This window comes from Dicentrarchus labrax, unplaced genomic scaffold (assembly GCF_905237075.1).
Source record: "Dicentrarchus labrax unplaced genomic scaffold, dlabrax2021, whole genome shotgun sequence".
Taxonomy (NCBI): Eukaryota; Metazoa; Chordata; class Actinopteri; family Moronidae; genus Dicentrarchus; species Dicentrarchus labrax.
In genome coordinates, this window is record NW_026136713.1 from 19,005,232 (window position 1) to 19,028,781 (window position 23,550).

A 23,550-nucleotide genomic window follows, 5' to 3' on the forward strand; every position below is an offset into this window, starting at 1 on the left:
TCCCTGCCACCCTCAACACACCCCACGATAGCCTTGTCATCAGAGAATTTCTGCAGATGACACGACTCAGTGCAGTACTTAAAGTCTGCGGAGGCCCCCGATGTTACTAATCAGACCATCAGACACACAGTTCTTTAATCTCACAAACTGCGGTCTGCAGTTTGTGAGATTATGTCAGATAGTCATCGACCCATGTGATGAGGGGAGCATCCACCTGCGTGTTCTCCAGTTTGGCCTTCAGCAGTCTGGGCTGGATGGTGTTGAAGGCGCTGGAGAAATCAAAGAACATGACGCGGACTGAGGTGTTGGGTCTGTCCAGGGAGGAATAGGCCTTCTGCAACAGGTAGATGATTGCATCATCAACCCCCACGTGGGGCTGATATGTGAACTGCAGGGGGTCTTGCGGTGGGCACACTAGTGGTCTGAGGTGTGCCAGGGCCAGTCTCTCCATGACTTTCATGATGTGAGAGGTCAGAGCTACCGGCCTGTAGTCCTCCAGTGTCACAGGACGTCCTTTTTTGGGCACTGGGACCAGGCAGGATGTTTTCCAGAGCACTGGCACTCTCTGAAGGTGCAGACTCAGGTTGAAGAGGTGCTGGAAAACTCCACAGAGCTGGCCGGAACATCCCTTCAGTACTCGAGGGCTGATGCGGTCCAGTCCAGCAGCTTCCCTCAGCCTCTCCAGCTCTCTCCTCACCTGGCTGACTGTGATACGAAGTCCAGTCTGGTTGATACAGAGAGGTGTCTGCTGCAGGAGGTGGTAGGCTGTGAGGGCTGTGAGGGCTGTGGGAGTGTCCTGGGGTTGTTGCAGTAGAGGTGGGGGAGCTGAAGTTAAACCTGTTGAAGATCTGGTTCAACTTGTTGGCTCGTTGTTGATTCCCCTCAGCTGCACCCCCACCTCTTCCCTGAAAGATGGTGATCTCTCTCATCCCACTCCATACGTCTCTGGTGTTGTTGTCCTCCAGTTTGTCCTCCAGTTCTCTCCTGTATGCGTCCTTACTCCCCCTGATGCTGTGTTTGAGCTCTCTTTGTACACACTTGAGTTCTGCTCGGTCCCCTGATCTTAAGACCCTCTTCTTCTCATTGAGAAGGGCCTTCAGGTTGCTGGTTACCCACAGTTTGTTGTTTGGGTAGCATCGGACCTCCTTGTGTGCAATTCTACTTTGAGGTGATGTCTGCAGTCCAAATGGTTCCCCAAGTATGAGTTCTGTTAAGCAATTTTCACTGACAGGTAAATGCTGCAGTAAATGCTGTATTTTCAGTTTCTACATTAGTTTAACATCTAAGCCAATCAGCTGCACTGTTTGTGGTAAGTCCCGCCCACAGAGGCAGCTGATTGGCTGAGAGTTACAGTTCTGTACTTTGAACGAAAGTGACATTTCCTTATAGTGATAGTAAGGAGCACCTCTTAACGCTTTACTCCTGTCACCGTCTCATCTCAAAGGTACGTCTATTTAAAAAGAGTTTAAGTTTTAAAAAATACTTAATTTAAACGTATTAGTTCGACGAATCAGGACTGTAGTGTGAGTTAGTTGGTTAACACAGGTAACAGGTAACTTAGCGTTAGCCTGAAGTTGGAGGCAGTCTTGTATTCTTTAGGTTGCTGAAATACCTTAACTAGTGTGTTCTTGTTGTGTGTATGTTGTCAACTCGTACTGTGTGTTTGCTGTAGCCAGGGAATTGCATGTTTAAGTAAGTGAAGCTTGTAACGTGTTCCTGTTGTGATGAGACTTCCTGAGTTTACATGACACAGCTTTTTTTTTTTTTAAATGTTTACTTTACAAACATGTTTTAAAAAAACTGTCCTATAATCTTTCACTAAAAAACAGGTTGTTACACTACCTGTGGTTACACCATGATACATATATATAGTAATCATTACGTAGACATGAACAGTGGCTCAGGCAGGAATCATTTTCACTTTTTTTTTTAACCTTTGCTGATAATAAAAGCTGTAAATCATTGAGTGGTTTTATCAGTGGAGTTTCACTATGAGCCACATCCTAACACCTTTATGTGTTATTAGATTTATAGTGATAGGTTAAATATATTTAGTATCATATATAGTGTAATTTAATATATGATCAGTGTTGGGCAGTAACTCATTACTAGTTATAATATTTCCCCCAATCACTATTAGTGTAACTAATTACTTACAGTATTACTTTTGTTGGCACACCCTACTAATTTAAAATCCAATAATCCAATCACATCCTTGGATAAATTTTTTTTAATTTGAGAGGAAACTAGTCTTGAAGATGGAAACACTTACATTCAGCTACTGGAAATATACCCATTACTTTGATTTTTACCAATTTTGTGGGGAGTAGCAGAGAAGTAATATTACTTTTGAGAAGAGTAATGAGTAATAAATGTCTGATTAACTAGCCCACCCCTGTATATTATGCAGTGTATACCAGCTGGCTTAATCCAACCCTGATGTTAACCATACCCAGATGCCCGGTCACAATGTGAACAGGTTTCCTGGAAGGATCTGGTTTTTGTGGTCAGTTTGAAACCGTTGTGGTTCGCTGGTTTCGATTCAAAATAATTGTGTAATTGATAAAACCTGTGTCGGAATAACCGAAACCAATATGATGATATCCTTAATGACACACAGGAATTACAGTCAATGGACTGAATAATCTTTGGATGCAAACCAAGTACATTTAAAGGGTTTGTTCACCCAAATTATATATATATAGATATTTTTAAATCTCTCCAGATAGCCTAAAATTCCTGCTTCCACCCTCAATGGGAGTGGATTCATTTTTATTTCAGCTGCTCGGAACCCTAAAAAGAAACAGTGTCCTGTTACTCTGGAAATATCACCTCACTGTCGTCTTTCTTCCAAAGAAATACTGCTGAAGTGTGTACGATGAAATCTGTTGAGATCTGTGCCAAAATACTACAAACAGTTCCTTGACAACACAGTGTGATATATAGCACAGTACATGTTGTACATAGAATGTGGATAGTTGTTTAGAAACAACATATACTGCGTGTGTGCATATATATGTATGTATATAGGTATGTAAATGTTTTTCTATGTGTATATATATATATAAATATATGTGGAGGTAAAGTTTATCATTTAATTAATAAGAAGCAGAGAAGAGGTGTTTACTTCCTCTTCCTCACTTTAGCTGGTGATGATGAGAAAAGGTTTGTTTTAAACTGAACTGATACAGAGGACACAATACACAGGAAATTAAGGAGAAAGAGTCTCGAAGGAAGTTGGTGCTTGTCTTCATTTTCTATATGACTTTCCTCTCATGCATTCATGCCTGTAGGAAGATGGCTGAGTCTCACAGCGCCGGAGACACGGTGGACGCCTTAAAATTTTTATCAAAGAGGTAATTATTCTCCGATGATGACTATCTGACTATCCATATGTTCATCCTGTATGCTCCATTCAAAGGTCTGTTCAAAATAAGGTAATATTCTCATACAGGTAACAGCTGCTTACTGTAAAGGCCCTACACACTCACACAGCTGTTTTAACACACTGCTTAAACAGTTAAACAATTTCACATCCACCTGAGCTGTCTAAACATGTTAAAAAGTCTGTGTATGTGTTACAGTGCTAAACAAGTTCCTCTAGTATTAAATAAATACAACGCATGTCCACAAATCTGTGTGTGTGTGTGTGTGTGTGTGTGTGTGTGTGTGTGTGTGTGTGTGTGTGTGTGTGTGTGTGTGTGTGTGTGTGTGTGTGTGTGTGTGTGTGTGTTAATGTTCAGGTCGAATGAGGCGCCCAAAGACAGCCCTAAGACTGCTGAGGAAATGGACTCTAAGCCCGTCAGAGGCGGCAGTAAAGCAGAGAGCTCCGACCCGTACCGCTACAAGATGGACTACCCCTCCCTCGGAATCTGTCTGATTATCAACAATAAGAACTTCCACCAAAGCACACGTAAACACACCCGTTCGACGAGTGACACACCCACTGATGCACACATTGCATGGCCACTTCCACAAATGTTCTGTTCATCCAATAATTGTAGGAGAGTCTTTTCTCAAGAGTGCCAATGCGTCAGCTAATTTCAGTAACTGCCTAAAACCCATTAGTCATACATGATTAATACAACAGCCAGATGTGTAGAGGTGTAAAAAGGGTCAGAGCTCAGCAGATGATGTTGTTGTTATGTTGAGTGTTTTGGCTGCACCAGTGCAGAGGTGGTATGCTTACAGAGAAGAGATGGGGGAAGTGTGACTAAAATCCAGTTCTGAGAAATCTTGATAGGTCACAGCAGGAGAAGCACAGGTATAAAACTTTTCAGGTTCCTGGTGCTGTGCATGTTCACTGCCTCAGTGTAATTGTGTTATAAGACACACATATGCTTTATTCTACCAGGAATATTCCATTAGGATTGAGGATCTCTTGTACAAGGGAGTCCTGGCCAAGACACCCGCATAAAGGTTCACGGCCATAAACATAAACACATTTTTCCGACTGTGACTGTCTGCTGTGTGAAAGGCCTTTCTGACTGACATTCTCTTTCCACATTTCAACTCTGTATGTTTGAATTAAGCTCATGAATGCCTATTAAGGCCTCCACAAAGCCACACCACGTCCGCCTCCTCTGTTTCTCTTCCTAAGTTCACCAAAAGCGGTCACAATATTTAATTGTGTTATTCCATTTCACACACAGATTAGAGAGCTTCTATCTTGGGTCTACAAAATAAATCTTTATTATTAATAGTGCAGCAGTGAATAAGTGTGAAGTAAAGTGCAGAAAGAGTTTCAGGCCTCTATCAGAGAGCTGTCCAAAAGTTACACAAACAGGAAATGTGAGTTCATAAGGTTCCGGTTTTGTAGCATGTAGCATCCCTGATCACTGTACCATAGTGTAGATACTGATACCGCCTCTCCTCCTGTGTGTTTGTGTTTCCCTCTAGACATGAGTCCTCGTAATGGGACCGATGTGGACGCTGCTACCGCCATGAAGACCTTCACTGATCTGGGTTATGACATTAGATTCCACAACGATCTGACCATGAACCAGATGAGAGAACAGATGTTGAACAGTAATAGAAACTACAGTTTTTCACTCATTCGTGCTCGGCACTGTGACTGTGTTCACGTTCAACATTTGATTTAAAGGTCCAATGTTGGTAAAGGATTATCAACAGCCGTGTTTCCATCATTTTGAAGTAATGCTTGGAAACGGCAAAGTTTGTACGGTTGCTTGAGGTGGCTTTTGCCTTTTTTGAGAAAGAGTTAATGTGCTTCAAATGTTCATGTGACTGATCAGTTGTTCCCGCTCCAACAGTCTCCTCATTGCTCCCATGGCTGTCTAAAACATCCATGATCACTTCACACAGACCTGATTTAAACCTAAAATCTGAATGAACCAACTCTTCATAATGGCATAACAGCATTGGATGGAAGCAAGCGTTTATTCATATTTACTTATCCGGAATTACTTAAAATTGGGATACATTTGGATGGAAACATGGCTAATTATCAGGTGAAACAGGACTGCATTGCCACAGGAGCCTGCAGCAACCGTTAGTTAATTACCTCACACACTCATTAACCTGAATAAGCATTCTTGCATTGTAACTAAAACTGCCAGACTCCTCAAGATACTGCGCTGCCCAACAATTAAAACAAGCGAGTAAAATGTATCTAGACTGGCAGTGTAACTCTGTCTGTCTGTCTGTCTGTCTGTCTGTCTGTAGTATCCAAGGAGGACCACAGCCGAAGTGCATCATTTGTATGCGTGCTGCTGAGTCACGGAGATGAGGGGGTGATCTATGGAACTGACGGCGCAGAGAAGTTTGAAAACCTGACCAAACACTTTAAAGGAGATCGCTGCAAGAGTCTGGTGGGGAAACCGAAACTCTTCTTCGTACAGGTTAGTTTAATAAGCCCACGTCTCCACACACACACACACACACACACACACACACATAGAGACAGTGTTATGTGTCTTAGGATGCTTGTAGACAGGTTATAGATATGGTTTAAATAACAGAAGTTGAACACTTCATGTGCAAAAGTCAAAATGCTGGGCTCATTGTGACACCTGCAGTTAAATCCTAATCTCTGAAAGCCATAATAACCTTTCAGCATATTCTTATTCTGGTCTAAGAGAAAAGTCTGCAGTGCCTGTCCCTTCAGATAAAGCCTAGTATCGCATAGCCAGTGGAGCCTGGGGAGCTCTGGCCCCCGGGGGCCGTAGAGCGCTGGGCAGTACAATGAACTCGTTAGAGTAAATGAGCCACCGCTGGTTGTTACTGTAGCTTTTAAACCACACGCCCTGTCTACAGAGTGTCAGTACTATCATAATTAATGAGCACATATACCTGGATCTCCTGTCCTTTCTTAGGCGTGCCGTGGGTCACAACTGGACGACGGCGCCCTCGTCGAGACCGACAGCATCGTGGATGAGCAGACATCAGAGAGGATTCCTGTGGAGGCAGATTTCCTCTACGCTTACTCCACCGCTCCAGGTAAACTAATAGTGGTAGAAAAAAAAAGACTCTTTGACCTGTGAATAATTCTGTCCTTTCATACATTTTATTCAGTGGTATTAACACAGTGAATTCTCCCCGCAGGCTACTACTCGTGGAGAAACGTGTCCAACGGTTCCTGGTTCATGCAGGCGCTGTGTGCGATGTTGCAGCGTTACAGCAAACAGCTCGAGCTGATGCAGATCATGACCCGAGTCAACCGCAATGTGGCGCAACAGTTTGAGTCCTCCTCGGACCTTCCCGGATTTAGCGGCAAGAAGCAGATCCCCTGTATCGTCTCAATGTTGACCAAAGACTTCTACTTTCCCGTCTAGATTAAGATTAAGTGTTCACCTACAAGAAACCACCTGCCAGTAGGAAACGTCATCCATTTCATATTGATCTGTTTCTGCTGATTTCTTCTCTCTTTGTCCAAAACGCTAAAGTCTTGCGATGTGTTGTGTAGTTTGTGTGAAACAAGATAGCATTCATTACAAGGACTGTTATACAAGGGGTACAAGGAGAATCTAAATGCATTATAGACATGGAGCAGGCCTGTGTGATTTATATTGATATTTTTTTTCTAATAGGTTTTTAGTGTTGGGAATTTTTAGGAAAACCTTTTTAGCTGTTTTAAGTCTATTGTTGATCATTAAATATACTAAAGGGTGTTTTTATTTCCTGGGATCTTCCAATATGCCTTTTTCAGACACTTAAACAGTAGCAGAAATGTGAACCTTACTACATGTGGAGTGGCTACATAAACATCGTACTGTATATTTATTTATATAGAAAACAGTTAATTTACCACATACTTGTCTGATTTGTAACTGTTTTTAATGCAATGATTGCATGAATATAAATAATAAATACATCAGTGTGATTGTGTAGATCTAATTGATCTTCTGAGTCTCTTATCATCCAGCACATGAAACAGTTAATCTACCAGCACAACAATAATAATGCTAATAATGAATACTCTAAATGTGAGTAGTGTTTGTAGATATTTACTTTTTCAGGTAATACACCTACTGTAGGTTGTAGTTCTTGCTTTTATTCACTGCTACAGTCACAGTCACTGTGTCTGCACTCAACATCTGGGAATGTTTGTATGCCTTTAAAAAGAGTTGAGGAGAGACCGTATATAGATTTATTTGGCAATAATAAAGGTAAATACAAGACTGTATTCGCCTTGTCCTCATACAATTAAATTGCTGAAGATAAAAACACTAAAATATTTATTTCCCCTGTGCTCCTTACAATAGGAAAGGGTAAAATTAGTTTGTGTCTGAATGCCAGCACAGAGAAAAAGATGTTTGGCACACACGTGAATTCTATTTTGTAGAGAAATTATCACTCAGATTATAATTTCATTTGTACCAGAAGGTGGCAGCATAATCAAAGTGGCAACCCAAAGCCACAGGAAGACTTCCTAATGCTGCAGGGAGGCTTTTTCCTGCCCCTCAAGAATTCAGTCTACTGACCAATGGAGGCCTGCAGTTAAAGGAGTCTGTTGTGGTTAACATTCAAAGACACTGTGCATCAAAGAAGAAATTAGATATGCATCCAAGATCAGGGAGGTAATATAAAACTCAGTATGCAGAGTTTCTGTTTGTTCATCGAGGTTAATAAAAGCAAAATGAATAATGTAATTAGACCTGTGATGTGTTTTCCTTTGGCATACTGTCCAAAACAGTTTATATAACAGCTTGTGATAATTGTTTGAGTGATGGTTACCACTAGAGGAAGCCAGAGAAACATTCAGAGTAGTTCTGATTGTGGCCTTTAATGAATCAGCAACCTTTTAAAAACTCTTCCAGGAACTGAAATGCGGTCTAATTTAACCCCTGATGCACGGACTGCAGTTAACATACAGCTGAATGAGGTTTTCTCCATGGTTTGGTGCCATGTTTGATCCCAGCTGTCAGTGATTGGAACAAAGGTCCCCGAGTATGATGTAGAGCAGGGGTCTCGAACTGAAAATGTCTTGGGGTCACAGCTGGTGTTGTCATCTCATAGAAGGGCCACTGATCGAGTACTAAACTACTATACATTTGGATATGATAATGTTAGATAATCTTTGTTGTTCGCAGCCAAACAACAAATGAACAGTTTGCAGGTAACTTTGACCTTATTTTGTGACAAACATAATATTATTTTTTATTTTATTTTCATTGTTTATGAAAGGTATATGAAGTTTACATTTTTAAAATGCGGAGATGGACCCCGTGCCAGCAGTTTGAGGCCCCCGATGTAAAGCATGACTCTGTCCCTTCTGTCTATATGTCTGCTTATTTTCCCTTCTTTTTGGCCCACCAACTATAAATATCTCTATTAGTTTATCAGACCCCTCCCCAGGCTTAGCTGCAGCCTGTGTGTGTGTCAGAAAGAGATAACCCAGACTTGGTGCAGATCTCTGCCGGTCCAGAGGATTGTGACATGACCCAGTGTGACTTTTCAAAACTGCCTCCTTCAGTTTATACGTAGTAAATATCAGTGCTTTTCAAACATCCTATTTTCTGTTCCTGTTTTGTTTTTTAATGCTGTTTTCTCTTTGACCTAAACAGAAAGGGCCCTATAGGGGGCAAACAGTTGCAGAAAATTACACATTTCATAATCATACTAAAGCTTAAATAGCTGCTTCCAATGCATGAATGTGTTTTTATTTTAAAGTAGAAACATAAAGTCATTCATAATATTGAAAGTAAACGTTTTCAAATCTGCTTTAACATTATGGGAATATTATATTAATGTAATATTATATTAATAAATTTTTTGGTGACATATAACCAATACTATAATTTACTGTTAACAAACAGTTGCATTTCTAACTAATCAGCAGTGCAGCTATAGGTTAGCCTATAAAAGACCTCCTATATATAACTCTTGTGTTCAATATAAAATGGCCACAGGTCTAACACACACACACACTAACTAAAGGACATCAGTTCAGCACAGGCAAATGAAGTAAGAATGTGCATTTTCCAAATAACTGCAGGTGGGATGTTTAATCTCTCTGTCTCACACACACACACACACACACACAGTAAGTTTCTGGTTTCGTTTCCAGCCCCGACCGCGCAGAAAGGGCTGGATGGCGGGGAGGAGGGCTGCAGGGTTACAGAGGAAGTGAAAATGAAATCCAGCTCAAAGATCGTCTATGTTTTTGAAGAAACAGGATTCGGTGCTGGAATTAGTTTTCACCACGTGGTCCTCTGCAGTTGGCAACACCCTCACGTTTTGTTTCACCCAACCTTACATGTGTTTTAATGATAGAGATTTAGTGATATTTGCAACATTTGTCCACGGTGTTGCAGTTATGTATGGGTGGAATATCAGCTGTGTTTCTCAGCCTTATTACCAGCTGTTGCAGTCTCTAAGGTGCATGAAAAAGGAAAGCCTAATCTGTTTATGCACCTTTTTGTTGTTGTATTTCACACTTGCTTCCCGTGCAAACAAAGCCCCTCTGATCTGAATTGGTCTTGACACTCAGGTTCAGAGATAATTGATTAATCACAATTGAAAATTGTGTTGTTACAGCAGCCAAAGTCAGTACTTATAACTCACAAAACAAACTACTAAAGGAAACGCAAAGATAAAAGATAAAATGAAATATCAAAACTGATATAATAACATCTGTAACTATATATTTAACCAAAACCATAGTACTCTGATAGTGCCTGGTAATATGTGGACTGGTAGTGCAAAATATCAATGTACAAACTATGTATACACAGGTACACGGGGTAATTTGATTTTAATTTAATATATCTTTTTAGGGTGACAATGTAACATCTGCCCAGGAACTAAATATGAAAAATAGAGATAACAGCCACCTAAAAAGACTTTGAAAAATATTGATAATATAAAAAAATTGTCAACATCTTGTGGGCGAAATACAGCAATGTTCAAACAGTATGCAAGATTTCTGAGCTGCTGTCACTGGAGAAGGACTTCCAATGGAAACCAACCACCATGAAGGCTGTAGATCACCTGTATACACCTGCACTGACCACTGGCACTGTGCATCCTCTGTACGTAGACACACTTTGTCTTCTGTACATACATACAGAGGAAATATCTTTAAAGACACCCATTCTATTCTATTCTCACTTATTTGTATTTATTTTTTATATTTATTTATATAAGTCTTTTTTTTTTACTTACCTGTGTATATACAGTGTATTTGTAATAGGTAAAAATTACAATTACTTTATTTTTTTATCTCTTAATGTCCATTTTTTTAAATTGTTTTTATTTCACACTTGAAGAAAACTGGCAATGTAAACGTCTCCCACACCAATAAACCTCATTTGAATCGAATTGAACTAACACGTTTATCAATAAATCACAATGAGGGGGGGAAAGGTGTCCCCCCAGAGAAATCCGCGCGGAGTGATCTCTCTTCTTCGCGACCAGCTTTTCTTTACGGGGTGCGCGCACGCAGCCAAAAGAGACTTCCGCGACGCCGCTCGAGATTTTAACCCAGAGCGAGAGCACGGGAGCAGGAGGGGGATTTCCAGCTCGAGCCCCCACTTCCCCGAGCCAGTCGCTGTTTTGCTTTCGGTCTGGACACAGAAACAGAAATAAACGACGGCCACACTTTCCCTTTCCCCCCCTCCTCCTCCTCCTCCGTCTTAAAAACCACTAATAACATTAACTTGTCCAACTTCATCCGCCGCGCTTGTTGTCTCCGACAGCGGGACTGGGAAGCTACAGGCCGTCCAAAAACTGACCAGGTAACATTTTTATTTCCGCATGTTAAAACGCTGTTGACTTGCGCTCACACACACACACTACACTACACACACACACACACAGAGGCAATCCTACAGGACGACATGACGGCTCCCTTGCTCGCTGTGTAAGTGAAAGTAGAGCTGCAGCTTTTGTCGGCGTTTGTTGACGAGGTAGGGCATTTATTTTCACTTTTGGATCGGGTTTGTTTTTCTGGGTCAGCACGCTGGCAGACAAACACACCGCGGTTAACTTGACTTGACCCCCCGACCCTCCTCCTAATGGTTAAATCAAACTTCAAAGCACAAATAAACCAAAACATCCTAAAAAAAAAAAAAAAAAAAAAAGTCAGCGGTGGTTTGGCTTCTATTTTTGATAACATGGACAGTTTGCAGTAAGTTTTCGCTGTAGCTGTGTATGTATGTATGTGTGTGTGTGTGTGTGTGTGTGTGTGTGTGTGTGTGTGTGTGTGTGAGGAGATAAGGACTGACTGGTGAACATTATTCGTGGTGTATTCAGGCCTCTGTGCATGTGTTAGTAAATCAGAGTACTGTAAGCAGTGTGTTTTATATCCTGTTTTTGCAACTTATAAATAGGCTTTGTAAAAGTGGTTGTTAGTAAGTAGGGTAAGTCTTACTTAAGCGTATATAAATGTCATTGTTTTAATGTACTAATGTGATATTATTAGACTTTCTGCGTTGTAGTCATAATTAGCTATCATGCAGACAGTGTTATTCATACTATCCATACAGCCTGACTACTTTTACCTACTTATTTTTAAAACCAAAGGTAGTAAATGTCCGTCCTTGTGCAATCGGGAAGAAAAACAACACATTGCCACATGGTAGTACAACCAGCAGTGAGTTAATGGCTTAACCACATAATCTGACCTTTTCTTTTTTCATTTTAACCTTAAAACTAGTGACTGTTTTCACCAATACAGCCTTACAAACGTCTGATTCAACATCTACAACTACCACACAGTATTGATGTTTTCCACGGTAATATGGAGCGTATGATATTGTCCTGCAGTCAACCTGTGTACAGTGTTTCACCGAGCAGTAAGCCGGATGCAGCTGGAAGTTTCAACCCTGTGGCTCATAAGGGATAATATTTTGTATTTGATGTTGTGCCATGTCACCCTGTTTGACCTGTTAGGGAGCTCGTTCTCACGTCAGGAGGCGCTGTGTGTGTGTGTGTGTGTGTGTGTGTGTGTGTGTGTGTGTGTGTGTGTGTGTGTGTGTGTGTGTGTGTGTGTTCACTGTACTGTGCACGGGGAGTGTCAGGCTCACTGGCTGAGCTGGCCCACCGGACTTTGAACACATCAGACTGCAGAGATCATAACCCTGCTCTTAAATCAAATATGGTTGGGTGGGTGAAGATTGTTCTCACTCGCTGTATTTCTGATCTTCTTCCAGGTCTTTCTGTTGTCCTCCCTCTTCTCTTTCCTGTAATATTTTAGTTGACTTTAATCAGATGAAGCCAGACAATGTGGGGTTGTGGATAGGAGCGCTCGACGTTGCTGCAGTTACAGACATGATTTGACAGTTTTTATTTGTGAACAGTATTTTATGACCCTTTATCTTTACAACCACAGTCAAACTGGGCTCATTTTGTTTTGCTCACAAAGGACGATTGCATGGAAAATAATCTTAAGTGGTTGCTTCCTCTCACATCGTTAGGCGGAATAAAACACGCAGCATTATGTTTTGATATTTATATCGTTGCCTTTTACTAATTACAAAATGAAAATATCATAGTACATTATAATATAAATATATAGACATATACGTGACTGTGTGTTTGTGTCTGAATTTGTGTGTTCACAGGACACAATGCCAGTAGAGAGAATGAGGATGCGACCGTGGCTGGAGGAACAGATCAACTCCTGTCAGATACCAGGGCTTAAATGGGTTAACAAAGTAAGTGTACAATGATGGACACACACACACACACACACATATACATATATACTACAATTAAAGAGCTGACACCATGTAAATGTCTCCAGGAAAAGAGGATCTTCCAGATACCATGGATGCATGCTGCCCGTCACGGCTGGGACCTGGAGAAAGATGCTCCGCTCTTCATGAGATGGGCCATCCATACTGGTAATACACAGAGCTACGCTCTACACTCACTGGTTCTCTTTTTAAGTGGTTTTCATTCCCATGCCAGACCCGCAAGGACTTCTCTGTCTAAAATCAAAGAAAGTTTCGATTTGCGTAATATTTTTAAACAAGAAATCAAAAATCATCAAGTTGCTGGAGTGTCCCAGTCCCTTTGAGGTTAGGGATACACCGATACCTGTATCGGGCCTGATTCTGTCCTCGTGCTCGTAATTGTCATCGATTTTTCTGATGAAAATAAGACCCATCGTGTTTCTAGTCATTATTAGAGCTGTAATGGTTATTATTAAGTACTCATACTTTTACTTTTAGTTGGTCTGATAAAAAGTGGCATCGGTGCATCCCTACTTAAGGTACCTTTTGTTAGGAAGTACACAGCGTTTCTGTAAGTCCTTGCTGCGTCTGTAAAGAGGAAAATGTTTGAAAATCAGCTTGATTCTTCCCCTGCACCAGAAAAAGAGATAGTTAGTGGAAACTCTTAGTTTATATTCACTTCTACACTTCAGGTGTCTCCAATGTAGCTGAAATCATTGAGCATTCAGCTGGTGTGTTCAGGCGTAGCTTATTGGGATCAATACTCACTAGCAATACTTAGTTCAATGACCAGTAGTTGAACTGATTTTGCAGTATTAAGTGTGTTTATGAAGTGAATTGCTTAATTTTCATAGCTATCAAGTCCACTGACCTAAACTTACATATGTTCTTGTAATTATTTAAAGAAAATACATCAAACTAGCAGACAATTGTTAAATGATGATAAACTTTTCTACAGTAAAACAGGCTTTAAACATAGAAAAACAATTAAGCAGACCAACAAATGTACATAACAAAAAAATATTTTAGATTCATCTCTAACAGAACAGTGGGCAAATCCAAGCTGAATCATATATGATGAAAATATAATATAATAATAATTAAATTGATTATTTACTTGGAAAATGATGGTGATTTTTGTGTCATAGGCCATCTGTGATTTTCTGTTTCTGTGTAGGTAAATACCAGCCCGGCACAGACCGTCCAGATCCCAAGACGTGGAAGGCTAATTTCCGCTGTGCCATGAACAGCCTGCCGGACATCGAGGAGGTGAAGGATAAAAGTATCAAAAAGGGAACGAACGCCTTCAGAGTTTATAAGATGCTGTCCTCGTCAGAGAGGAGCATGAAGAAAGGTGAGTGCTGCTGCTGATCATCACAGATTTGATTTATTTTGAGTTCTATATTTACTGTATTAACACACTTTAAATCAATTTCTAAATGGTTTCTCTCTGTATGTCCATCTAGGAAAGAAGAAAACAGATAAGGAGGGGAGGCCCAAGGGAAATAAAGAGGTACACAAAACAGCTACACAATTAATCGAAATATCTAGTGCAATATGCAAAATAACAAGAGCTGTAATGTTTTTGATAAAGGTAAAAAAATAATGTGTGACAAAACAACATTGTAATGAAGAACTGTAGTGCTGCAGAGGTTCCCTACACATCTTGTTCTCCAGAATTGGTACAAACCCCCAAACATTTCACATCATCATAACTTTAGTAGTTGTTCAATTTGTGATGCAAAAACGATAATTCCTACCTAATCGCGAGTTGCAGTATCTGTCCAAATAATCTCAATATGATGTTTTTACCATATCATGCAGCCCCAGTACACAAAGCAAAACTTCTTTTTACACATTAAACCCACAACATTGGCAGGATAGGGTAGTGGTTTCTGTGGGCACGTTGCACAAAAAAATCTCTTAAAGAGGATGTTCACATGTGACTTATGAATAATTAGATTTGACTGCAGAAGAACTGTAGTACGATGGGAAACGATAACACCACAATAAAAGAGCGTGTCTCTCATTTCCACACTTGCCTTGCAATTAATTGTCCTCCTGGCTTGTTCAGTGACATGTGACACACAAGAATACCTACAGAGACATTTCATGTGAAAGCAAAGCTAAGGGTTTTTCTGGAAGTATTGCTCAATTCTGAGGTGGCAGATTTGACTAACATGAACAATCCAGTTGCCACATGACACACTTTTGCCAGAGTAGGTGAAGTAAACAAGCCCTCCTCCCTCCATTTGGTTCTGACTCTCCAAGCAATGCAAAACAAAAAAATGTAAAACCAGTAGCTGCTACCTCCTGTTGTAAATGAGTAGTGAAATGATGGAATTGATTCTCTGTTTCAAGAGTCAGCAAAAAGGAATAGAAAACACTATTGACTTTTAACTGTTCTATACATAGCCTAAAATGTACTTCAGTACATCAAAGTATACTTTCTTACACTGCGTTTTCTTCTAGAAACATTCACGTTGATGTAACCCTCCCAGAGTACTTCATTTAAGAAATACTGAAGAATTCAATGAGTAATAACCCCCCCTCAAACTATCAGTATGTTAGAAATAAACAAGACACCAACTTGATTAATATTGGCTGGTTAGTTTAGGGTATTTCGGTCAGTTTCATTTGTGTGTTTACATGCCTGAAATGTTCCAGATATTAGCTTGTATCCGGCTATGGTCTTAGTTGGAATAGGCTATTTATAAACCTCACTTAAAATGTTTAGCAAGTCTCTGCACTGGGTCACTACTTCCCAGTTGTCTTATTAGAGTTCAGCCTGAGTTATTATGTTGAGGATTTTGTGTTTTAAATGGGCATGTGAGTGTTGGTGTGCATATAACTGGTATGAATGGAGATTGAATTACATGTTTTCTGCTTTGTATGTTCTGCTAATACAGTTGTTCCTCTTTTTAGAATCAAACTCTGCATGAACAATGGACTATATATTGATCTGATACATCTTTTTCTTTCTCTTTTTTCCCCCCATTAGATAGCTTCTCCAGACCGGACTCTTCCTGACGCTTACAGTGGACCTATTGACTACACCAAACAGGAAGCGATCAAGCAGGAAACAGTAGAGCTTACAGTGATGGACAGCGCCTCAGGTACTACACAAGTCTTCTTTATGAATAGGTTGGGGCTATTTCGGGGTCTACCTTGGTTTATATTTCTCCGTGGGTGTGTTGTGATTGCAGAAGAGTTTGTGTTTCTAGGTACAGCATAATGTTTCTGGCAGTCTGGTTGATGACTTGATGTTGACTTGAACATGTACAGCACAATAACTAAATCCTTCCCATGTATATGCAGTATCTGCTTACACTGATTAGAGGTATGGTTTCCACCATTTAAAGGGCCAGTTCATCCCCAAATCAAAAATTCACATTTTTACCTCTTACCTGTCGTGCTTTTTATCCATATTGATTGTTTTGTTGTGAGTTGCTGAGTCTTGGAGATGTCTTCCTTCTCTCTTCTCTCTCCCGTATACTCAGAATAATCCACAGTCTTTTCATGTTTCATGTAGGGGCTGCAAGATCTGGTAAAAAAAAATCATATTGCGATCATTTTTGACAGATATTGCGATATGATTCATGATTGGGAATGATGATGATGATGATGATGATGATGGTGATGATGTGACATATGTTCTCTTACATCTGGGAAACAAGCTTAGTAGTCCAGGGCATCTCCGCTCTACAGTACTTTATTATACTTGATTTTGGTAACATTTCGATTTATTGTGCGGCTCTAGTTTCATGTAGGAACAGTTTTCTTTCTATGCTTAAATATCTCTACAGGTTAAAGGAAACGTGTGTTTTTGATTTGGGGGTGAACTAAATATTAAGTCATAGACTTGATGTGTATGAAGGGATGATGAAAGAAAATCACAACTCTTTATCTCGCAACTGCGGTTAGATGTGTAACTACATCTTCAGCCCGTTCTAACATATCCCGTCTGTCCTTTCGCAGCCATTCACAGTTCCGTAGAAGACCATGTGATCACCAGCGAGCAGCTGCCATTCGTCTGTCAGACGATTGAAGTGACCACTGAGAACGAAGAGCAGACCGTTAGCTCCTCCCACTCGTACCCGCTCCAGATATCTCCTGTGTCTTCATGTTGCGGTGAGACCACGCACACACACACACACACACACACACACACATCGCAATTTACCACAATCTGTTACAAGAAGGAGCATAAATAGGTTAGTTAAATGGGACCAGGCTTGTAGAAGCAGTCAAAGTTATTTAGAACCACAGCTTTGACCACAGTTATGAAGAGCAACAAAGTGGCTACCACACACACACAAAGGAGCAGCTTCCCATGGTTAATGCTACTTTTGTGTTTTGGAGGAACGCACAGCTTTATCTGGCTGACAGCTCAGTTTCTTGGTTTGGTGCAAGTGGTGTTCATTTTGAATAACCAGCGAATAACAAAACTGTGTTTCAGGTTGCGACCTGATGAACTGCTCATATCTGTCATTGCATCGTTCACCTAAAGCGTCTGCAACTTGTGTATTTCAGTACCCAGATTGTATCTTAAAGCAGGAACAATGTGGGTAAACCAGCTGAATGTTAAAAACCATAGACGTAAAACCGAAAACCAGGGTGTCCGTAGTGTTTAATATCCATAATCCAATAATTTTTAGAATTGTAGGCATTAAAAGGTCTTGATTTTTTACTTGAAAACATGATTTTGACTCTTAAAAACTGATTGGATTAATTAAGCAAACGTAAGATAAAAGTGAAAATAAAACTTCAAAAGAAATACGTTTCGGGGGGAGATTTATGCAGGAGAGTAAAAGAAGTCAAATTGTTCTTGCTCTTGCAATACGAGATGTGCTTCTTCTGTTTAAAGAGATCAATAACTATACAGGCTCAGACTAAACATGGTGATTCTGCTGAAATACTTTGTGATACTCAGACATTATCAACACTGGACCCCTTTTTCATCTTAAATAGTTTTATTAGCAACCACCTTGAGATCTGTTTATCTCTCCTCTCTTTGTGTATGCATTGTCGCAACCAGTCATTCAGGCTGAGTTGGCTCTACCAGTTTACAGTTGTAATCATTCCATCTAACTTTCTTCTTTGTTCGATGAGCTTTTTTTTTTTTCTTTCTTAGTTGCTACAGTGACTTGAAGAGTCAGGGTTCAAATGAAAATCATTCGTAGTTCTCTTCTTTCACATGTTTTTTTTTTCTACTTCACTTACTTTAACATATGCATTTCATTGTGCTACTGTATGCAGATGTTTACTCTGTTTAAACTGTAGATGGTTTATTTTCTGGTTAAAATCAGGAATTGACTTTTCCTCTTTCTCCCGTTCCCCACATGGTTCTCTCTGTATATAATCTAAAGATTGCTTGTTGCAAAATTTCCATTTCCTGAATACTAATTTAACTGTTTATGTGTGTCTTTATTTGTACAGCCAGCGAAACAGACAGTGACACAGAAGACACAAAAGAGGTGAGTCTCTTGTAACGCACAGAGGAGAGACCGATGAATGAATTATTAACTGCTCTCTGGTCTTCAGATAAACAGGTTTTTACCTGTTTCAACCTTACTGCTGAAACAGGGTGTGTGTATGTGTGTGTGTCTGTGTGTGTCTGTGTGTATGTGTGTGTGTGTGTGTGTGTGTGTGTGTGTGTGTGTGTGTGTGTGTGTGTGTGTGTGTGGTGTGTGTGTGTTCCTTCCTGTAATGTTGCGAGAGACTGAGAAAAGGGAGGGCCTTGTCAGGAACTGTGACTGTCAAACATTAACAGTTTGATCTGAGGTTGTCCTTTGTAGTACATTGTACCCACAGTGAACACATGCCCGTGCACGCACTCTCACTCTGTCTCTTATCAGTGGTAAGAGTACAGTGTTCTTAACTGTGTTGTAATGTTGAAATGTTTTAATAGTATTCAGTAAGAATAGGTGTGATACAGTAACATAGACACTTTTATATGTAATGAATTCCAAAGCAACAGCCTGTGAAGCACATAATGTTCAAATATTTAGACTGTATCACAGAGGCGTTGATTCAGCTCAGATCCTTTTTGTGGTGGTGTTTTTGGTGTTGTATTACAATTTCATGGCCAACATACGTCAGAGATTAGCCACAGCCGTTATGTCTCTGACTGTAGTTTTGCTTATACAGATATGTTACCTTCCTCTTCTCCTTCTCCTTTTTGCATTGTTTTAACTTCCAGGGTGTCAGCGCAGTCCTGAGGCGGGACTACAGCTCATCAGTTCTCAGGGTTCCCACATTCCCTCTTCCCGGCATGGCCACCTTCGTCACTGCGAGCAAGCCAAACTTCAGGGTCACCAGTACACGGGACCCGGCCCCCCTCATCAGCTACCACACTGATGGCTGGACGCCGGCCTACAGCCAGAACTCTCTCGAGTCTGCGGCAGCCAGCCACACCCATGAGATGCGCGCGAGTGTCATTATGAAAACCTCTGATGTCACTTCTTCCTGACCTCTGACCCCAGATGAAGGAGTATCATCATCATCATCACCACCATCACCACCACCGCTTTCAGGGCATAGGAATGACAAAGATTGCTCCATCTCTCTCCATCAGGGCGACATGGAGAGAACCTTTGATTTTATTGTAGCTTCTGTCCCGGCCATGACTCTCACTTTTCCTTTTAATCGGGGAGCTTGTCGACCGGTGTTAAGTAAATTAGCCATGGTTTGACTTGCTCACTATTTGGTGAGCACTTAAGCCCATTTGCAGACCATCTGTGGCCCATGTCCATGAATTATATCTGGCCTTTTAGACACTGTAATCATCCACGTGTCACTGGTAGATCATTTTCTCTGCTGCTTTGTGCTGACACTTTAGCATACACTATGCCAAATAAAAGACCACTTTTATCTAATGAAAGTAAAATTAGCTTTAATTGTAAAAATGTCTTAATGTTTTTTATTGCACAACTTGTAGATGAATGTATTTTTTTAATCCATCATCTCTGAGCCAGTATTGCCTAGCTGTAGGTTTTAAACTACATCCTCATAAATCCACTGTTTTTATTTTGCTGCACTTAAAACCTTCACTTTTTATGTCAAACAGTCCTTAATAGTTCATCACAGGAATTAGTTTTTGTATTTTATCTACATTTTTCCCATCTCCTTCATAAAGTTGCCAGATTTAGCCACATGTCATTTAAGATTCACCATTAAGTATTGGAACCTGCTTTTTCAAAATAGTGTGAGCTCAAGTGTTGGCATGAAACGTGGCACTAAATGCTGGGACACATGGCTGCAACAAAGATTATGTATTTCCGGAATCAACCTGCGTTCATAAACAATGAACACAACTTTTTATAGGAGATTACATCTGTTGGCAAACCGGCTTTACTCGCAGCAAGCTGCAAAAACAATCAAAGGTGAGTTGTTTATCAAGATAAAGAACAAAGCCCTGACATAGCCCACATTTGCCCTGCAATGGAAAGCGGGTGCGAACGTATCTGTCTGTCTGTCTGGAGACCTCAGGACAATGTACCCGCCAACACACAGACAGATGAACAGACAGAAAAGAACGACAGACTCACTGACAGACAGACTGACAGACTGTGAACTATATATTCGTGTCTTCTCCCTTCCTCTGCCTCCTGGTGTTAATAATGTACATAGCTCATATGTATGTATGCCTGCAAGCCGCTTCAGCACCTTACGGACAGCACTGGTGAGTGAGTGAGTGCGTGAGTGAGTGCGTGCGTGAGTGAGTGCTTGAGTGAGTGAAAAAAAGCCTTATTGAAGATGTGTGCCTTTTGATTCAAATGGCTGGATTCAAACTATCTGTGCTTTAGTCTGCTAGTGAGGCGTGCAGGTAGCTTTCAGGAAGTATATCCGGCCCCGATGTGGATTGGGACAGCAGCGCTTTAGTGGACGTAGACGTTAGTAGACGTTGGCCATATTTTTATGCACAGAGAGTCTTGACCTGGTTAACTTGAGTCACCGTAAGAGAAGTGAGGGCAATCTGCAGTTAATTCTGTGCATTTAAAGTGCATATTCTTGGCAGTGATAACATGGAGCGGGGAAGTCTGGGCTTGAGAGACATCCCAGAGGACTGTGTCATCAGCAGAGGCTGAGCTCTCTTGTTTTTTAACTGTCTAGTCTCTTAGCTCTAAACGCCCCATTCCCCAGTCGACCTCGGTGCACAGATGTGGCAGTCTTGTGTTCTTCCTCTCCGTTCTTCCTAGTCTGGAGCGCAGCAGCCATTAGCCTTAATCCTGATGTCTTAAAAATAAAATTATTTTGACATCTTAAAGTAATATATACACAGAATGATGAGCTATGGCAGCAAAAGGAAGATATTCCTTTTTTGTGTCAGTTTTGGAGAAAGATCAGTGGTTTTATTATTATCTGGCATAATGTAATTTACCTAAAAAAAAATAAATAAATAAATAAAAAAAGTACCAGAATATGAAATGTTCATATTAGGACCCCTTAGAGTTGCAGCTCCTCAGTTAGGAAAAGGTATATCAGAAAGCTACTTGTGTTGGCAGCAGGCAGGCTAAAGCACAGGCTGCCTTTAGCAAACTCCAGTGGGAACTGAACGTTCCTGTAGGAAAACAATAGGAAGAATAGGAATCTGCCATGATTTTGAACCAAAGCACTAGAGAGATTTACACTGGATGCACATTACTATCATGGCAAATTTTATTTAAGATTCTCAACGAATCAGGGGGGTTAGGGCGAGAATAGGCATCGCTTTACCAAATGTTTCTTTCATGTGCCTTTATTAGAATCTCTCATCACATGCTTCTATTTCTGCGTGGTTTCACTTCGTAATAGTTCTCAAGGGGCTGCAATACAAAGGATATATTTAAAGCATTGTATGCTGATTATTTTGTCAGCAGCCGTCACAAACGCCTGCTCTTTTTTTTTTTGTTAACCATGTATTTGTTCTTGAGCCCTTTTTTTTTTTTTTTTTTTTTATCTTCAGCCATGTCATCACATCCTCTACATATTGGAAAATAACAGTTGGGATTTACACAACCCTGTAGTTGTAAAGATCAAATCAGATGCTGTTAATTCTTTGTGAGACTTAAATGTGCCTAATTACTATAAGTGTCGCTTTGCATATTAACAGCATGACCCATATTAGGCCCTTTACACTAGGCCAAATGTCTTAACTTAAATTAAAGTTTATGGTTTCAATATGGAAGTGGGGTTGATCTGTAAGTTCTAACTGATCGTATATTCAGCCGTTCTATAATTCACATTGCCTCAAAAGCCTGTCTGTGTTATTATAAAGATGTCTACCAAGGAATTACTAAAGTGCACTTATAAGTAGAGTCCGCTTCTGCTTTGTCGTGTGTGTTGGTGTGTGTGTGTGTGTTGGTGTGTGTGTGTGTGTGTGTGTGTGTGTATAAAAGGGACATCATTGCAGCCAGAAGTCAGAAGGAGTGAAAGTTGTGGTGGAGATGTGATAATGCTATCAGAACGTGCTCGATCATGTTGTTTGTTTAGCCTTCCAACCTGTTTTTCTTCATGTGATCAGAGCCACTGATTCACTGTTCAATTCAAACCGAGGTGTGTCTCTGTCTGGTACCATAAAGGACAATATTACCATTCAGTTCAAAGAAGGAAAAAGGAGGTAATTGCTTATTCACAATGCAGCAAAGATGTGTTCACTGCTACATGTCACAACTGTTTATTCTCTGTACATTATGAACACATGTGAATCAACATGTAAATCTGAATAAAGACTTGTTTTTGTATTTATTCCGAGGTGGTTAATGTGCTTTATGACACGTAGAAGGGATTCATTATCTTAAAGATCAGAGTCCAGTTTTATGATTTATGAGAGAGAACTTGTGTATCTGCTGCAGTGAAGAAAGAAAAATGTCCAGCAAAAACAAAGTCCTCCTTGTAAAGTACATGTTACTTCTCAGGAAAATTGAGGTTCGAGCTCAGGTTTGATAAGAAATAAAGGTTTGGCGCTGACGTGTGCAAGCTGATGCATGTAACAACTGCACGAGAATATCGAGGTTTGTGCGCGGAGTGGAAAATACTGTTTTCGTGTGTGTGGTTTTAGGTTTTTTGTCAGAGCAGATGTTTCATGCACAACTCATTCAGTTTAACCAGAGCACTAACTGCTCTTTCAGTTTCAGTTGCTGTTCTCAGTTCTCACTCTACTTCCTGTTTGTCTCTGAGGCCTCGGTGGACGGCTCACTAGTTGCCTTGACAACTGCTAACCACATGCCATTAGTCATAGTAAGCAGTCTGTCTTTCAGTGTATATAATCCATATATGTATACTATATTTTGCTCTCTTTCACAAGCTTGTATCAACATGGCTGCCCCCCCCCACTCTTTAATCTTCTGGACCACTAACAGTAAGCGTCATCTCAAAAAGTCCCTGCTTGACTTTCTATTCCCTCTAACAAGTTCTTCAAATACTGGAG

At 40.4% G+C, this 23,550-nt stretch overlaps 2 protein-coding genes across 4 annotated transcripts; both read left to right on the top strand.

The window, feature by feature from the left end:
• The first annotated feature begins 1,337 nt into the window (after window positions 1–1,337).
• LOC127375200 (caspase-3) lies at window positions 1,338–7,356 on the top strand. Its single transcript, XM_051421125.1, has 7 exons — window positions 1,338–1,444; window positions 3,294–3,356; window positions 3,744–3,913; window positions 4,900–5,028; window positions 5,686–5,861; window positions 6,336–6,459; window positions 6,565–7,356. Exons 2-7 carry the CDS (start codon window positions 3,298–3,300, stop codon window positions 6,792–6,794), a joined length of 888 nt encoding a protein of 295 aa, XP_051277085.1. The 5' UTR covers window positions 1,338–1,444; window positions 3,294–3,297; the 3' UTR covers window positions 6,795–7,356.
• A 3,572-nt stretch (window positions 7,357–10,928) lies between these two features.
• Window positions 10,929–22,868, top strand: irf2b (interferon regulatory factor 2b). Of its 3 annotated transcripts, none has more exons than XM_051421122.1 (9): window positions 10,929–11,198; window positions 13,026–13,118; window positions 13,208–13,307; window positions 14,317–14,493; window positions 14,606–14,652; window positions 16,141–16,255; window positions 17,118–17,270; window positions 18,579–18,616; window positions 19,342–22,868. In XM_051421122.1, exons 2-9 carry the CDS (start codon window positions 13,032–13,034, stop codon window positions 19,609–19,611), a joined length of 987 nt encoding a protein of 328 aa, XP_051277082.1. In that variant the 5' UTR covers window positions 10,929–11,198; window positions 13,026–13,031; the 3' UTR covers window positions 19,612–22,868. The 3 variants fall into 3 exon arrangements, with proteins under 3 accessions (XP_051277082.1, XP_051277083.1, XP_051277084.1); XM_051421123.1 differs by lacking the exon at window positions 10,929–11,198 and adding an exon at window positions 11,212–11,369; XM_051421124.1 differs by lacking the exon at window positions 10,929–11,198 and adding an exon at window positions 11,237–11,323.
• Window positions 22,869–23,550: the final 682 nt, after the last annotated feature.

Excerpts from the sequence above, each read along its gene's own strand:
- LOC127375200 (XM_051421125.1), top strand. The coding sequence starts at position 3,298 with ATGGCTGAGTCTCACAGCGCCGGAGACACGGTGGACGCCTTAAAATTT. Across the intron at positions 5,029-5,685 it reads GAGAGAACAGATGTTGAACA|TATCCAAGGAGGACCACAGC; the intron begins GTAATAGAAACT and ends GTCTGTCTGTAG. Across the intron at positions 6,460-6,564 it reads CGCTTACTCCACCGCTCCAG|GCTACTACTCGTGGAGAAAC; the intron begins GTAAACTAATAG and ends TTCTCCCCGCAG.
- irf2b (XM_051421122.1), top strand. The coding sequence starts at position 13,032 with ATGCCAGTAGAGAGAATGAGGATGCGACCGTGGCTGGAGGAACAGATC. Across the intron at positions 13,308-14,316 it reads GAGATGGGCCATCCATACTG|GTAAATACCAGCCCGGCACA; the intron begins GTAATACACAGA and ends GTTTCTGTGTAG. Across the intron at positions 17,271-18,578 it reads TCCTGTGTCTTCATGTTGCG|CCAGCGAAACAGACAGTGAC; the intron begins GTGAGACCACGC and ends TTATTTGTACAG.